The sequence below is a fragment of the Peromyscus californicus genome, unplaced genomic scaffold (assembly GCF_007827085.1).
Source record: "Peromyscus californicus insignis strain IS unplaced genomic scaffold, ASM782708v3 Scaffold_4__1_contigs__length_199733344, whole genome shotgun sequence".
NCBI classification, from domain to species: Eukaryota; Metazoa; Chordata; class Mammalia; order Rodentia; family Cricetidae; genus Peromyscus; species Peromyscus californicus.
In genome coordinates this window covers 162,259,988-162,274,344 of record NW_026294562.1, presented here as the reverse complement: position 1 = coordinate 162,274,344, position 14,357 = coordinate 162,259,988, and the positions used below count along the sequence as shown (strand labels likewise).

The 14,357-nt window shown below is 51.8% G+C and overlaps 1 protein-coding gene across 4 annotated transcripts in view; it reads right to left on the bottom strand.

Annotated features, from left to right (window-relative positions):
* The window catches only part of Ryr1 (ryanodine receptor 1), a 132,607-nt gene that overhangs the window by 47,260 nt on the left and 70,990 nt on the right, over nucleotides 1-14,357 (bottom strand). For 3 of the 4 annotated variants that reach the window (XM_052761262.1, XM_052761259.1, XM_052761261.1), the window contains 13 exons: nucleotides 13,206-13,287; nucleotides 12,600-12,730; nucleotides 10,857-11,189; nucleotides 10,488-10,728; nucleotides 8,123-8,210; nucleotides 7,889-7,981; nucleotides 7,202-7,216; nucleotides 5,849-6,019; nucleotides 4,462-4,521; nucleotides 3,998-4,135; nucleotides 3,534-3,646; nucleotides 3,277-3,373; nucleotides 2,724-2,830 (listed from right to left, as the gene is read on the bottom strand). In XM_052761262.1, the coding sequence (XP_052617222.1) occupies nucleotides 2,724-2,830; nucleotides 3,277-3,373; nucleotides 3,534-3,646; nucleotides 3,998-4,135; nucleotides 4,462-4,521; nucleotides 5,849-6,019; nucleotides 7,202-7,216; nucleotides 7,889-7,981; nucleotides 8,123-8,210; nucleotides 10,488-10,728; nucleotides 10,857-11,189; nucleotides 12,600-12,730; nucleotides 13,206-13,287 (1,669 nt within the window). The remainder of the gene's footprint in view (nucleotides 1-2,723; nucleotides 2,831-3,276; nucleotides 3,374-3,533; nucleotides 3,647-3,997; nucleotides 4,136-4,461; nucleotides 4,522-5,848; nucleotides 6,020-7,201; nucleotides 7,217-7,888; nucleotides 7,982-8,122; nucleotides 8,211-10,487; nucleotides 10,729-10,856; nucleotides 11,190-12,599; nucleotides 12,731-13,205; nucleotides 13,288-14,357) is intronic. The other variant, XM_052761260.1, reaches the window with a different exon arrangement.

Genomic DNA, 14,357 nt, shown 5'->3' with positions numbered 1-14,357 from the left:
GAGCCACCATGTGGTTGCTGGGAATTGAACTCAGGACCTTCAGAAGAGCAAGCAGTGCTCTTAACCTCTGAGCCATCTCTCCAGCCCTCCTTTCCTTTTCTTAATTGAGATAAGGTCTCATGTAGCCCAGACTGGCCTCAAACTCAACATGTAGTTGAAATGACCCTGGGCTTCTCACCATGACGCCTGCACCTTCTGAGTCCTGGGATCCCAGGTGTGCACCACCATGCCTGGTTTTCATGGTGCGGGGGAATTGATCTACCAACTGAGCTACGTCCCCAGCCTTTTGTTTTGTTTGTGGCAGATTCTGGAAATGTAGCCCAGGCTGGCCTTCAATGTTTTTGCCTTATTTTTCTGAGTTCTGGGATTACACGTGGGTAGCACCATGCTCAGCTTGCGGCCACTCATTTCATATCTATTACTTTAGAAAGCCGGCAGGTGTTCTCCATGTATGAACTGACTTATCTTCACAGTGGTCCTATTAGGTAGATACATTTCCAGCCCCATTTTACAGATATGGAAACTGAGTCACAAAAGATCTTGATTGGCCAAGGTTGCACAGCTTGCACTGGGATTCAGCCTACATAAACTAACTTTAGAGTCACAAGTCTCTCACAGATGGGAAACAAGACACTCGGCTTCCCTATGTCCCCTGTGGCTATGATAGGTACATGTCAGAATCTTGACCCTTGAGCTATGTGCACAAGCTTACCAGGGAGAAAAAAGGTTAAAGGTCTTGCTGGGCGTGGGGAGAGGGAAGGCTCTCCCTTCCTCCTGTCTGGCATGTGGTCATGATGTAACATGTAACAGCCTCTGTTACCCACTCCCACTGCCAGCCATGATGGACTGAAATCCATTGAAACTAGAAACCAAAATAAATTGTTTGAAATGATATTCAGATGGATCCCAAGCTTGCAATCCTAGTACTCAGGAGGCTGAAGCAAGACAATCATTAGATTCACAGTGAGACTGTCTCAAAAAGAACAAAACCAAGCCGGGCCGTGGTGGCACACACCTTTAGTCCCAGCACTCTGGAGGTAGAGGCGGGAGCATCTCTGTGAGTTCCAGGCCAGCCTGGTCTACAGAGTGAGTTCCAGATGGGATACACAGTGAGACCTTGTCTCAAGGTGTGGGGGGCAGTGGGACAGGAAAACAGCACATACTTTAGGCCTTTCAGGCCATAAAAGTCTGGGCTGCATCCTCAGTGCGCCTGTGTGAGAGCAGACACGAAGTATACATGAATGGGTGTGGTTATGTTCCATAAAACGTTCTTCAAAAAACAAGAGCAAACCAAGAAATAAATCTCTCTTCCCCTTAAGCTGTTTCTGTCAAGTATGATGTTTGCAGTGACATGTAAGAAACTCATACAGACCATAAGACTCAAGCTAAGACTGACAGCATAGAAAATTAGAAAGAGTGGGGGTCCCTGTCTGTCACCCTGCCCAGCCCCAGACTGTCTAGATCCTGACCTCCTGGTAGGTGAGAAAAATAAATCCCTGTGGGTCCTCATCCACAAAACAAAAGGAGTTGGTAAGAACAATCTAAAGAGTAAGTGAGCCAATGTTTCATGATTACTATGTGCCAGATATCATAAGCACTTCACAAATGTTGCTCTATTGTTAATTTTTAATTTGTGTGTGTGTGTGTGTGTGTGTATGTCCGCACGCGCGTGTGCGGGGGTGGGGGTGGGGGTGGGTTGGAAACAGGACTTCTCTGTGTATCCTTGGCTGTCTTGGAACTTGCTCTGAAGACCAGGCTGGCCTCCAACTCACAGAGATCCACCTGCCTCTGCCTCCCAAGTGCTGGGATTAAAGGCGTGCACCACCGTGCCTGGCTTAATTTTTAAATTTTAAAACTTATTTTTATGTGTGTGCCCCTTGTCTGCATGTGCACCACGTGCATGCACTATCTGCAGAGGCCAGAAGAGGGAGCCAGATCTCCCCAAACTGGAGTTACAGATGGTGGCCAGCAGTTATGTGGATGTTGATACTGAACTGGGGTCTTCTGCAAGAGCAGCAAGAGCCCTTAACTGCTGAGCCATCCCTCCATCCCTTACTTATTATTGCCAGAAGCATCTTCACTGCCGTTAATTACCAAGATTATTATTAACCCATAGAAAGTCTCAAATGAGTTAGAAGAAAATTTCTATGGAGCAGAAATTTTTCATCTATGTTGATTTTCCCTCACAACGGCCTGATCTTTGTCAGAAAAATGTTTTCATTTCAGTTGTTTTGTTTTGTTCCAGTTCTGAGGGTTGAACCCAGGGCCTTGTGCATGCCAAGCAAGCATGCTACTGTTAATCTACACCTCCAGCCCAGATGTGGTTTATGTAAGACACGTTCTTCTAACAAACCCATGTGGCATCTTCTGTGGGCCTCTCAGACAAGATGTTCAGCCTGTGCTGAACATCTTGTGTAGACAGTAGTTGTATACTGTATGCGATGTGATGCTAAAAGGTCTGATGATCGGGGGCCAGTAAGATGGTTCAGAGGGTGAAGGAGCTTGCTGCCAAGGAAGGCTGAGTTTGATTACTTGGACCCACACTTGGTGGAAGGAAAGAAGAGACTCCTTCAAGTTGTCCTCTGACCTCCACATGAGCACTGTGCACATATATGCGTCTATGCACACACAATGAATAAATCGATCTAATTTTAAAACTGAAGGTAGGCTGTTGTCTGCTTTTACAGCTCTGGGGGATGTCTCAGGCAGGGAGGCGTCCTCACCTCTTCTCAGTCAGAGCAGTGCGGCTGAAGTGCAGGACCAGCTGGTGTAGGGGGTCCGGCTTCTTTTCTTCCACTTCTTCCTCCTCTTCCTCCTGCTCCCCAGCTTTCTGGAGGGATGGAGTGAGGGCTGGAGGGTGGCTTTTGGGGGTCCCCTTCAGTCTCCTCTCATAGCCTTGCTGGACTAGACTTTTCTCTCTTTTCCCAAATCAAGCCTAAGGGGTCTCATTTCATTTCTTTTATTTTCTTTCTTTCTTTCTTTCTTTCTTTCTTTCTTTCTTTCTTTCTTTCTTTCTTTCTTTCTTTCTTTCTTAAATGTGCATTGGTGTTTTGCCTGCATGTATGCCTGTTCAAGGATGTCAGATACCCTGGAACTGGAGTTACAGACATGTGTGAGCTGCCACGTGGGTGCTGGGAATTGAACCTGGGTCCTTTAGAAGAACAACCAGTGCTCTTAACTGCTGAGCCATCTCTCCAGCCCCCAGGTTTTCTATATTGAGGTTTCCCCTAGCCCCTCCCAGCCCTGTCCCACATCCCCAGGCAGTCCCCAGCTCACTGATAGGTCATCTATCATGCGGTCCTCAAAACTGTGGTCTTCAGTCAGGATCCAGGAGGCCTTGTAGCTCTCCAAGAACATGTTACATGCTCGGTGTCTGCAAAGGCAAAGGTCTCCAGGCCACTGAGTCTCCCCCACGCCCCTCACATCTGCCATCCTCAATCCTAAGACTCAGCTTTATGAGCACTCCATCCTCCCGACCCCCCACTCCCTTCCTTTCTCCGGGTTCCTGGCACTCTCCTCCCTAGAGGCCTTACGTGGGCAGGTTGTACAGGGGCGTCATGCGGAAGCAGGCTACCACTGCCCTCCGGCGCTGCTTGGACAAGAGTTTATGCCACACCGCTTTCTTGGACTTGTAAGGATGCTCCGTCTGGAGGGTGGGACAGTATGTCACGTCCTCAGATTATGGCACTGGCCCAAGTCCCACCCAACCCTGAGTGGAAGCTGCCCATGTGTGCTTAAGTCTATAAGCAGAGTGGAGCAGGGTCAAAGGAACACATGGGCTCCTCCGCCAACAGACCCAAGGCATCTTCAGGAGGTCTCAGCCTAGCCCCAATGCTTGGTCACACTTGTCCTTAGATGCAATATGCCGTTTCTTCCCATCCACACATCACCTCTTACACACAAGGCTCCATTCCTAGTCCCGCCCATCACCAGCAGGCCCCGCCCACAGTCCCAAGACCAGGCCCTGCTCACAGACTCAGCCACAAAAGGCACCCACCTGGTCCAGGTGATAGAGCACAGCAGACACTTCCTGGACTCTACGCACAATTTTCTCAGGGTCATCGGCATCTTCCTCACGACCTGGGACGCCGCGGTACAGTGCCATCTGCCAGCGAAGAGATGGGGAGCCTTCGACCTGAGGGGAATAAGGATGCTCACGTGAAGGCACCTCCCCGGCTGTCTGCCTCCTTTCTACTGCCTGGTTTAGGTGGCTGCCCAAGAACCAAGGTCCCGTCTTCAGAGCTGGCAAGATGGATTAATGGGTCAGGGCCCTTGCTGCCAAGCCTGAAGTTCTGAGTTTAATCCCCGGGACCCACGTGGCAGAAGAGAACTGATTCCTGCAAGTTGTCCTCTACATGCTTGCTAAGACACACACTAAATACATAAATGTAATTAAAAAAAAAAAAAAAAGGTCCCTCTTCCAGGCCTGGTACTTCACACACCTCCCGGTAAAGGACATACCTTTCCCTGAAGGTTGAGGTTGTTTTGAAGGAATTCACGGACCTCCTCGTCTGTGTCTTTCTGGGAAGACAAGGCCCACAGGGTCACTCTGGAGGCCTCGCCCCCTCCATGACCCATAGCCCTCCTGCTTCTATGCCTGACACCCAGGACCTGATGGGCATGACCTGGGAAAAGCCAGAAGAACATGACTGTGGGCCGTGGACAGATGTCTAGGGAGAGTCACAGGCTTGAAGGGACAGAAGGGATTAGTGAGTCCAGGGTGTGTGTGACAGGGGACACCATTAAAAATCAAACAGCAGGGACTTTTCAGGGGTGAGTCGGATGGGGAGTTCTGGAGGATCGGGGGAGGTGATGGGTGGAGGGGGGCTGTGGGGGAAACTGGCAAGGTCAGCAGAGGTTATAGGAAGTTGGGAAGGTCAATCAAACATCTGGCTACACAGGGCCGAAAGAAGAGTTAGCTGGGTGAAGAGGTACCTCAAGGCTCAAAGTGAGGGTTGTGGGGGCTCTGGAGGACTCTGTAGTGTCCTGGGGTCCTAGGGTCAGGGTGGGGTACTGGGAGGGGCTGGGCAAGTATCCTAAGGATATCACATCTCCCAGGAGGGTAAGGTGGAGGAATGGCCTCGGGAGTCCCAGGAAAGGGGTCGCTGCAATGCAACAGGACAGTTCAAGCGCCCTCAGGACCCTCGCAGGGTAGGAAGCTGTCCAGTGCTTAGAGGGGTCGTGGGGCAGAATCCTAGAGGGCTTCTTAGGGGTCCTGAGGCTGAAAGGAAGTATTATCTTGCCATTCCATGTGTGGGAGATGTGGGCCTTATGGAGGTTTTTGGGGTCCCAGATGGATTAAGAAGTTCTAAGAGCTGGGTTAGTTGATCCTTAGGACCCTTCGGGACCCCAGAGGTTGGGAATGGTGGTTCTGGGGAAGGGGACATTAGGATTCTGGGAGGCAGTGCTTTGAATCACAAAGGTTCACTGGGCGGTGAGTCAGCGGTTCCATGGGATCACAGACCTTCAGTCATGAGGGCATATGGGGAGTTACAAGGAGTTCAGTGAGTCTCAGGAGATTTGGGGGGCATCTTGATGGAGAGTTCAGAGACTCCAGGTCTTGGGGAGACCATCAGGGTCTCAGTGGTTATAACATGGCTGTGGGGGAGAGGCCAGCGGTTCCTGATGGAGCTTATTGGAGCTTATTCTCTGGTTGCATTTGAGAGTTAAAATGTGTCCTCGGCATGCTGGGGCAAGGCTCGGAGCATTCTAGAGGGTTTGGTAAGAGTTTGGGGTCCTGCAGGGCTTTGGGGACCCTACAGTAGGATTCTGAGACACCCCTTGGTTTCTAGGGGTTCACTGAGGTCCTAGGGTCAGGGTGGGGTACTGGGAGGGGCTGGGCAAGCACCAGGGCATAGCGGGCCTTGGCCAACACAATGAGGTCCTGGTCGGTAGGAGCACACATGTTTAGTCCGATTGGCAGCATCTTCTTGAGTGTGGCCACGATCAAAGATGTCTGCACCGAGTACCGGTCCCCTCGGCGCTTCTTCTTGGTGCGTTCCTGGTCCGAGCCACCTGACTGTGGGGACACAGGGCTCAGTGCTTGTCCAAGTCCCCACCCCACTGCCCTAGCTCCAACCTACAGCCATTTTACACAACCCAGCTCCTAACCTGTATGGCCAGCAACCCTCCCTAACATCAGAGTACATGTCTATTTCCATCCTGACCTCACTCACCTTGTGCCAGAGCCCTGACCATAACCTCCTCACCCCATCCGGAGCCTGTATCCCCCACTTCTAGCTAGGTTCCTTGTATGTCTCCCTAGGTTTTCAAGCTCTAGTGATCCTCTCTAAGAAAATTCCAGAGTCCCGTGTCTACCATGCTCCACCCCACACTTCACATCCCCCAAGCCAAGTTTCCAAGAACAAAACAAAGATGTGGGCCCACAAAGAGCCCCAAGAGACAAGATAAGTTGGAAGAAAGGGAGACACCGAAACACTGAGGCAGACAAGGACACAAAACGACAGAAGATGCAAGAGAGATCTGGAAAGATCTGGGAGCCAAAACACAGAACACAGAGTCCACAGCCACGTTCTGGAGTCTCAGGTGCAGACCCCTCCCTGGCCAAGGCCACTCCAGTCATGCCAACAAGAAATCCAGTGGCGAGCTGCGGCCAGAGCCCCATCCACGGCAATGCTGAGCATGGCCCAAGTGACAGGCACTGCCCATGTCCCCACATGCAGCATTTAAAGAGTCTTTAAAGAGCCCTGGGCCTGGGGCCATCAGAGGCTCGAAAAGATGACATTTGGTGAGAGTCACACAGCTCACGACCATCACTGGGTTCTACCCACGTCTATTGGATTCCAGAGCCCCAAACATACACCTGTGCACAGCCAGGGCTCCCCCCAACCATGCAGCTGTCCCACTCCATACCCCTAGAACTCAGCCCACAATGCATGTTGATTTTTTTTTTTTTGGTAACAAAACCAAAAAAAAAAAAAAAAAAAAAAAAAAAGAAAGAAAAGAAAAACCACCAAAACCCAGGAAAGAAATAATTCAACAACTCGTCCAAACTTGTCAAAGCTGAGAGTGGGGAAGGAGCAGGTGGTAGGGGAGGAAGGAGACACAGAGGAAGGGGGACGGAGGCCAGGAGCTGAGGACAGAGGGTAGGGACAGGAACACGGGGTTTGAGAGGGTGGGGCTTTGGTGGGAAAAGGAATTAGCCGAAATCCATGCAGAAGGTTCCAGATGTGGCGCTGACCTGTACGTCTCCCGCCTGCTCCAACAGGTTGCAGACAGAGACAAGAAGGGTTACCCCAGCCCGACAGAGAGCCCCAGACCCAATTCCAAGCTAGCAGGACCCTGGCTCCTCTGCCACGCGCCTCCCCACCACCCATCCTTCAGTTGAGCATGTCCAGACCTTGACTTGGGGGGGGTGCTGTTCTTTATGACCCCCGAAGAGGGCAGTTATGAAAAGAGAGAAAAGAAAGGAAGGGTGTGGAGTAATGGGGAGAGAAGGGAAGAAATGGGAGGGAGGAGGAACGGGAAGTGATGGGGTGGGGAGGGAAGGGGTGAGGAAACAGAGGCCGGAGATGGGTAAGGAGATGGGGGAGGGATGGAGGAGGGGAGGGGAGGTAGGGAGGGCGAGAGCATAGGGAGGCAGAGGAAGAGGAGGGAAGAAAGAAATGAGGAAGACGGAGGAAAGTGGAGGGAAAGGGGAGTGGGGGAAGAGGAGGTAGGAAGAGGAGGAGGGTAACAGGAAAAGGCGTGAGATGTGGAGGGAAGGGACCTGAGGAGGGTATGGGAGACTAAGGAAGAGGGAAGAAGTGTGCCCTGAGAGTTAAAGGGGATACTATCGGAACAGGAGAGGACTGGGTCAGGAGGGGCCGCAGAGGTAGTCGGGGCGGGGGGTGCTCCCACCCGCGTCCTCGGTCTGCTGAGCGCTCACCTTGGCCATTTTGCTCTTATTGTCCGCAGTCAGGAAGGACATGTTGTTGATCTCATTCTGGACCACAAAGTTCTGTTCCTCACGCTTGAAGTTCTGGTGGGAGAAGCAGCGTGGGGCTCAGACCCGAGACTGGGGGACGGCGCCCTCGGGCATCAGCTTCTGGGCTTAGAGAGGAGAGTGATGGGGGCGGGGACTGCGGCGTGGGTCGGGGCTCACACTTGGATGGGGACTCACGTGGGACTTGGACCAGTAGATGAAGATTTCGCCCACCATCCTGAACAGCTCCTCCGCGTTGGGATTGGGCTCTGTCAGCCAGTGCGCCCTGAGGCCCAGGAGGGAGTAGGTAAGATGTGTAGGGATCCCCAGGGAAAAGGTTCACCCAGAGGGACTCAGAGGACCTCATGGGATCCAAGAGACATTCGATGGGGTGGGAGGTGGTGGTGGGGTGTTTTAAGGGGATTGGTCAGTTCAGTGAAAATTTAAAATTTCAGACTTTTTTTTTCTTTTTTTGGTGACAGGATCTCACTTTGTAGCCCTGGTTGGCCTGGGGCTCATTATGTAGTCTAGGCTTGCCTCAAAATCACAAAGATCTGCCTCCTGAGTACTGGGATTAAGGGTCTATATGACCACGTCCTGCCAGATTTTTTTTTTTTTTAATTCAGCCCAGGAGGACTTGGAACTCGCAGCAATCCTTCTGCCTCAGCTACTTGAGGCATATACTGCCATACCCAGCTTGGAAATTTCTGTTTAATTTTCTAACCACTATGAACTGTAGCTAACCGATGCTGTGGATAAGACCATACATGTATCTGTTGCAGTATATTGCTTTCTTTCTTTCTTTCTTTCTTTCTTTCTTTCTTTCTTTCTTTCTTTCTTTTTTTTTTAAGGCAAGCTTTATTTTGTTGTGTGTATAGTGAAAAAGCTGCATGTCCAGTATTACGGGAAGGATAAAGCATCCTTGTACAGATGGGCATGGTAGCACACCTGTATTCCCAGCTTCAGGAGGCTGAGCCCTGAGTCTGAGGCCAGCCTGGGGGGCGGGGCGGGGTAGATAGCTTGTTCCAAGCCAGGCTGGACAACAGAGAGAGAACCTTTAGGAAGAAGCATGGCACACATCTGCTGCGTGGCCGGCACTGTTGGCTGGCTGGTGTGACAACTGTCACAGCTTCTTTAGTTAGTAGATCTGTATTCTGCTCAGCACCCTCTCTTCCCCGGGTTAACCAGAATTCCACCCCCAAAGCTCAATTGTCTTCTAAGCCTCAAGATAAAAAAGTGGGAGGGGTAGAGAAGAGAGAGGTCAGATGGGCTGGTAAAGCCTTTTACTGTGACCCAAGGGAGATTGTGACAGTGGAGTGTTCTGGGGGTGTAAGGGCCCGCGCCCTCCTCCCTTTCTGCTTAGACAAAAAGGAACAAAAAACAGACAGAACCAAGCTACGAGAAGTGGAGGTTTCTGTTAGATAAAATTTTGTGTCTAAATCTGAAGGTTTCTAGGTCCAGAGTGATTCACTGGATATTAGCATAATTTTGCTCACAAAATGTATGGCTGAACTTGGAAGGTGGAGGCAGGAGAGGTTGCTGTGAGTTTGCCAGTCTAGCGTGTTCTCATTCTGACTACAGAGTGAGACTCTGTCTCAAAAACAAACAAAAACCAAACCAAACAGCAGCAGCAACAAATAACTTATAGCTGATTGAGTAGTGATGGATCACAGTTCAGGTGTAGTCCAAATCTGGAATGACACTTAGATAGAATGCACACCACCACTTCCCATTTCTGCCCACTGGCAGACATAGCTAATCAATCATAGAGTCCAAGGCAACCGTCCAATCTTTTTCAATCCAGATGGATTTTGGCAGTCAAGCGATCTAACTAGTGCTTTTGGTTTTAGGAAGATATTAGTTAGCCATTGGCTGATACCTACGCACATCTTTTTTTTAAAGACCTATCTATGTTCTTGGGGGATTATTAGGCTAACCAGATGCCATCTATGCTCCTTTCTTCTCTCCATGGAGGAAAGCCTGGCCATTGGGCTTTGCTTCATAAGCCAGGCACTTAGTTTTACACAGAGATAGACACAGTCCTGGAACAGGGGGATAGTAGTCTTCCTGTAGTGGATGCTGTAACTCTCATGGGGTAAAGGAACAGAGGGGACAAACCCAGGAAGGCTGTGTGTGTGTGTGTGTGTGTGTGTGTGTGTGTGTGTGTGTGTATGCGTGTGCGTGTGCGTGTGTGTGTGTGTGCACGCACACACACAGACACTTGCCACCGTGCACATGAAGTCAGGGGGCCACTCAAGTGCTGGTCCTTGCTACCTTGCTTGAGACAGTCTCTCTGTTGTCCACCACGGCAGGCTCCAGGCTTCCAGACACTGTCCCATCTCCACCTCCCATCTCACCCCAGGAGCACAGGGATTACAGATGTGTGCTGCTGTGTCCGCTTTACACGGGTTCTGGGGTTCAAACTCAGGACCTACCACTTTACCCACTCGGCCATCCCCCCAGCTCAGAGGGAGGGAGGGAGGGAGGGGTGGACAGAGCTGGGTGGGACTGGAAGAGTCCATGGCAGCTGAGGAAGCCTGGGTCAGGAAAGGACCTTGCTGACCTGTTGTTGTCCACGTAGCGGATGAGCAGTGGGTAGAGGGCATACAGGTCACGGCAGAGCACGGAGAACTCATCTCGCACTAGGAGCTCACCCTCCTCAGCTTCTGCCTTGGCCTCCAGGCGCAGCTGCTCCTCCTCAGCCACCACCTTCCCTGCCCGCTTACGCAGTCGCCCGATGGTGGGGATGAAGTGGGAGCGCAGGAGCTCCGGCCTGGCTCGGCTCACAATGGGCTGGGCAAACACTGCAGGAGGGTGGGTGTCACCCACACCTGACTTCTGACCTCCACCATAGCTCCCGACCCAACCCGTCCCCTCTCAGAGCCCACTATTCCGGGGGCCCCAGCACACCGCTCCCGGGGGGGACACCCACCAGCCAGCCGCTTCATCCATGAGGCCTCATCGATGCCCAGGTTGTTGACGATGATTCGAAGGATGTTCCCCAGCAGGGAGTTGAGGTGGTCGGAGGTGACTGCCGTGCAGGGCGGGGGAGCCCCTGCAGGCAGGGCTGGTGGGGGTGCCTCAGGCCCCCGCTCCCACCAGCGGGGCAGGTAGCTGCACAGCATAGGCAACGTGATCTCGATGACGTGTGGCATCTCCGTGTAGCGTGCCCCGGACTCGGCAAGTCCCCCGATTTCTGCCATGAGCCGCTCTAGCACTGGGATGTCAGGACACATCTCCTCCACGCTGTTGGGGAGCCCCAGGACTGGGGTGCAGGGACAGGTCAGGGTATGCCAACTGTCACTCCCAGACCTGCTCTACAACCCACCTGACACCAATGAGTCACCCTGAATCTGAAAGAGTCCCCAAGACCCCATCCCTCCAACCTCACCCTCGAGGTTCTTATCACAACTCTCCCACTGAAACCCAGTGGCCCCCAAGTACTTTATGCCCGAAACCTGATTCACCCCTGAAGTCACAATCAGATGCAAGATTTGGCCCCAGTCCAAAAACGCACTCCTGACATGGAACATGTCTTCCTGTGAGATCAGGCTGGCCTTGAACTCACTATATAGAACAGGCTGGCTTTGCCTCTGCCTTCTGAGGACTGGGAGTAAGGGCGTGTGCCACCATGCCTGGAATGACGTGGAGCTTCCTCACTGAACTTCGGAAGCAAGAATCCCAGGGGTTTTTTGTTTGTTTGTTTGTTTTTAAATCCAGACAGGGTTTCAGGTAGGCCTTGAACCCTAAAATCCCTCACTCCTAAATCACTCAAACTTTACCTCTGCTATGTGGCAAGCTGCAAAAAGCACTTTCCAACCCTGATGCCCCCCCCAAGCTTTTTTTTTTTTTTTTTTTTTTTTTTTTTGAGATAAGATAGAGTGAAGTAGCCCAAGATGGCCTGAAACTCAGCACGCCCCCCACGGCCTCCAGAGTGTGGAGAGGAGAGGCTTATGTTGTCACAGCCAGCTTCTGCCAGTTTCATGTCTCAGAGCTCTATATTCCAATTTTCTCCCTTGAAACCCACAGTCCACTACTCTCTGTTCCCTTCCATGAGCTGGAAATGGGCCTTTTTTTGGGGGGGAGGATGAGGGGAACTGAATCTCATGTAGCCCAGGCTGGCCTCGATTTTCACTAAAGAGTAAAGATGGCCTTGAACTTCTGATCCTCCTGCCCCTTCCCTTCCAGGTGCTGGGGATACAAGTTCGTGCCATGACGCCTGGGTTTGGGGACACAGATGAGTAAGGGACAAGTCTCCTGCTTGGATGTTTTCTGAGACCCACACCTGGCTCTAACCCCAGGACTATGAAGATGGATGTTCGTGCCTGTGGCTTGTCTAGTTACTTCTGAATCTTGTCCCTAAGTGGTACTCCACAGACACTGCGAATGAAAAACCCTCTCACTCCAACCTCAAGGATGCTGGGGAGTACCCACTTCGTATCACCAACTCCACAGTGAGCCCTACAGCTCCAAGTTTCATCTCTGGCCCCATAATTCTCCCAGTGAGTGGCTTCGCATGGCCCCTTAAGTATGGCCAGGACCTCTCAAGCTCTGACCATGCAACACTTCTATCCCGCAGAATTCTCAGGCCCTCACAGCCCAGATTTAGGGGCAACGCTCCCCTGAGGGCGGATCTCATGTGACCCCGAAAGCTGCCCCAGTCCGCACAACTCACTGGCCCGCTCTCGAGGAGACTTGGTGGTGTAGACGGAACAGGCGTTGTACTCATTCAGCTGAGGCTCCAGAAATGCCACTGGCATGGCTGCGGCCAGGCGGGCCAGGCATTCCCCGAGGGCTGGCCGCAGCCTGGAAGAAGGGCTGAGTTAGCTTCCATGCGCCCCTCCGCCCTGCACAGAAGCGCCCCTCCTGGTCCTCTCTGGCGCAGCTCTTGCGTGCACCCTTCGCTGCGTGCCTTGCAAAGACTTGTATGCCAACTGAAATGGTCCCCTCCAGTGATCCCCAGCATGCTGCCGCCCCGTTTCTGCATATTCCCTACCAGGTCAAGCTTGTTCCCCAGAGAGAAGCCTCTCAGGCATCTTTAGTCAGCAAGTGTCCGGTTCCCACTCTCTCCCAGATCCCACAGCCCCTGTTTCTACGCCCGGCCTTTCTGCTCTGCGCCCTCTTGTGGCTTCTGGCGTGAACTTCAGCTACCCTGGTGCAGCAGCAGGTGAAGACTGTAACATCTCCAGCTTTGCACCCCCACCCCACTTCACATGTCCCCTCCTTTCCCCATAGCCTCACAACGCCTGTCTAAGCCCCACAGCATGTCCCGATTTCTTACTTTTCCACGTAGGGGTTCCTGGTGGTTCCCAGAGAGTAGATACTGCACAGCGTTCGGTAGCAGGAGACTTGCACGTCATCCACTGAGAAGGGAGGAGAGTGAGGACTGGGTCAGCCCTGTGCCAGCCCACCTCTTACCACCTTCTCTGCCACCACATGGCCGGTGGATAAGGGGTGAAGCTGTAGAGGCCCCTGCCATTGATGCTTTGTAGTTCGGCCAAGACCAATTCTCTTTTAGCCTCAGGTTCCCTATCTGTAAAGTGGGGTCTTACAGTACTTCCACATTGGACAGTGCGAGGATCACAAGATTTCTTTTTTTTTTGTTGTTTTTTGTTTTGTTTTTGTTTTTGTTTTTCGAGACAGGGTTTCTCTGTGTAGCTTTGCGCCTTTCCTGGAACTCACTCTGTAGCCCAGGCTGGCCTCGAACTCACAGAGATCCACCTGCCTCTGCCTCCCGAATGCTGGGATTAAAGACGTGCACCACCACACACTATCCTTTTCTTTATTTGTGGTGTTGGGGATGGAACTTGACCCTCACACACGCTAGCCAAGTGCTCTACCACTGGACTACGCCCCGTCCTCAAATGGATTAATTCTTAAAAAGCAGTTAGAAAAGAGGACACAGGCGGTGCTTACTAAAGGGTACTTGCTTATTTTTCCTTGGATCTCTTTGATGAACATGACAATACTTCTTCCAGAACAATGCACACACAGGAGTGTGTGATTTTAGGTGTGATTCTACGTCCCAGAGGGCCGAGGTAAGAACCTCGCTGACTGTACAAATGTTGTGAGGCAAAAAGAGGGCAGGGAGGGTCGAGATTTAGAAAAGATGATGGAGAGAAAACCAAATACAATGGAAATGGCTTCACATCATGCACATCTTCTGTGTGTGTGCGTTTGTGTGTGTGTTCCAGTGTGTGTCTGCATGTGGAGGTCAGAGGTCAAAGTGGCCAACTGCTTGATTTCTTTCCATATATATTTAAAGACAGGATCTCACTATGTAACTTTAGCTGGATTGGAACTCCCTGTGTAGATCAAGCCCTGGCTGGCCTTGAACTCACAGAGATCCACCTGCCTCTGCCTCCCAAGTGTTGAGATTACAGGCCCAGCTCACCTTGTTTATTGAGGCAAGATCTCTCACTGACCCTGGAGC